Source organism: Papaver somniferum, chromosome 10 (genome assembly GCF_003573695.1).
Source record: "Papaver somniferum cultivar HN1 chromosome 10, ASM357369v1, whole genome shotgun sequence".
Lineage (NCBI taxonomy): Eukaryota > Viridiplantae > Streptophyta > Magnoliopsida > Ranunculales > Papaveraceae > Papaver > Papaver somniferum.
This window is the reverse complement of record NC_039367.1, coordinates 50,389,986-50,392,151: the sequence shown is the minus strand read 5'-3', so window position 1 is coordinate 50,392,151 and position 2,166 is coordinate 50,389,986. Positions and strand designations below refer to the sequence as shown.

The window sequence follows — 2,166 nt, the reverse complement described above, 5'->3', positions numbered from 1 at the left end:
TGTGTGGAATGGTGTTGAGATGATGCAGGGCAGACTAGCAGGGTGGAAAGGAAAGTTTCTCTCTTTTCAGGAAAGACTCATACTAGTGAAATTTTTCTTGAACAGTCAACCCATCTACAATATGTCTGTGTATAGATGTCCAAAGAGAGTAATAAATGAATGTGGGAGGATTATCAGAAACTTCTTGTGGACTGGTGATATATCACAAATGAAACAGGTAAATTTAAATTGGAATAAAGTTTGCTCTCCATTAAATGAGGGTGGACTAGGAATAAGAAGATTGGAGGTTGTCAATAAAGCTCTCATAATGAAGCTATATTTGGATGATTCAACATGGAATTGATGAAATGGCTAAATTTTTTCAAGCTAAGTTCCAGAATAAAAATGGGGAATGGATTTCATACTATAAGAAATCATCTATATGGCAAGGAATAAAATGGTTGATGGCAGATGTACAGGAAGGTACAAGGTGTCTAGTTGGAAATGGTGAAACTATATCTGTGTGGAAAGATAAATGGATGCAAGATAAATCATTACAAAAAAAGTTCCCAAACATGAAGGTGGCAGATCTTATACTAGAAGGGGAATGGGTAATACCAAGTGAAATGATGGAGATGATTGAAATAAATGAAATTCCTGTTATACCTGGAGGGGAAGATAAAAGAATTTGGTCATACACAATTTCAGGTGAATTTACTGTGGCATCTGTTGTAGAAGCAATAAGAGAGAAGTTTCCAAAGCTGCAATGGAAAACTCAGGTATGGCACCCATATGTTCATCCTAATGTTTCAAGTAACATACGGAAATTAGCTAGAAGTATATGTTCCACAGATAAGAATCTCAAAAAAAGAAAAGTGCAATTGGCTTATAGATGTTGTTTCTGCAAAAAAGAAGAAGAAAATAAAGAACATATCCTATGGTTTTGTAACTTCAGTGAAATTATTTGGCAATGGTTAGGAAATATGTTTAATTTCATCAATCCTAGTTCATTTGAGGAGATGCTGAAAATGGCAAAAAACAAAAGTCCTGCCATCAAGGAAATTTGGAGAGTTGCATCTTTCATTACAACGAGAGAATTATGGTTTACAAGAAATAAATGTATATATGAAGAAGAAATTCTCTCTCTGGAGCTAATAAAGAAGAAGATACTGAAGTTTACAAAGGAATGTGAAGTGAGGATGAAAGCACCAATGTGGAATTGCTATTATGATTTACAAGTGTTAAAAGTTTTTGAGCTTGAATGCAGAAAAGTGAAAGGTACTAGAGTTAAAGAAGTTTTGTTTCAACTTCCCCCTCCAAATGAGATTTTAATGTGCTGTGATGGTGCATCAAAAAGGAACCCTGGCATTTCAGGCTATGGATTCATTGGTAGATCAAGCTCAGGTGAATACTTAATTGCTGTTTCAGGTGGTTTGGGAGTTTCAACTAATTTTTATACAGAAATATTAGCAGTATTGAATGCAGGAGAATTGGCTGTAAGTAAGGGTCACAAAGAAATCTGGTTCAGAACAGATTCATCAGCATCAATCTTAGCTTTTCAGGGGAAAAAAATTCCCTGGTTTGCTATAAAAAGATGGGAGAAAATTTGTGCAAACCTTACATCATGGTGCTTCATAGATAGTTACAGGGAGGTGAACTTCTCTACTGATGGCCTAGCAAAGAAATGAGCTAATCTAGTAAGAGGTGAAAGAAGAACTTTTGTATTAAGACCTGAATTCTTAACTTCAATTGAGTGTCCCAACAAGCCATATTACCGATTTTATTAAAAAGTTAGATTTAATTGTAAAATAGGCATTGGTCTTTTGTTTAGTTCCTTAAGTTAAATTCTTTTTTGTTCCTTGAGTCAAAACTTTTGTAATATCTTTTGTTATTAATATAATTCTTTGTTTAGAAAAAAAAAGGTGAAGTCTGAACAAGAAAAATTGGGTAAAGAGCCAAGAGAATCAGAAACTAGTTTTTCTGATAACAATCTAAGTCCTTCATGTGGAGAAATTAATCTCACTACAGTCCTTCTCGGAAATAAACTTATCAAAGCTCTTCGCAATGGGATAAAAAAGACTGGTAGGTTTATCAGATCTCAAAAGAAAACTACAAACTCTTGCAATTACAAGAGAAAGAAAGAACAGAAGGAAATACAGTCTATTGTGTTTATAAGTCATACCAAGG

General features: G+C 34.1%; 1 protein-coding gene across 1 annotated transcript; it reads left to right on the top strand.

Moving 5' to 3' along the window:
* Window positions 1-347: 347 nt before the first annotated feature.
* LOC113315621 lies at window positions 348-1,667 on the top strand. The gene has a single exon (XM_026563886.1). It carries the CDS (start codon window positions 348-350, stop codon window positions 1,665-1,667), a length of 1,320 nt encoding a protein of 439 aa, XP_026419671.1.
* The last annotated feature ends 499 nt before the right edge of the window (window positions 1,668-2,166 follow it).

Excerpts from the sequence above, each read along its gene's own strand:
- LOC113315621 (XM_026563886.1), top strand. The coding sequence starts at position 348 with ATGGCTAAATTTTTTCAAGCTAAGTTCCAGAATAAAAATGGGGAATGG.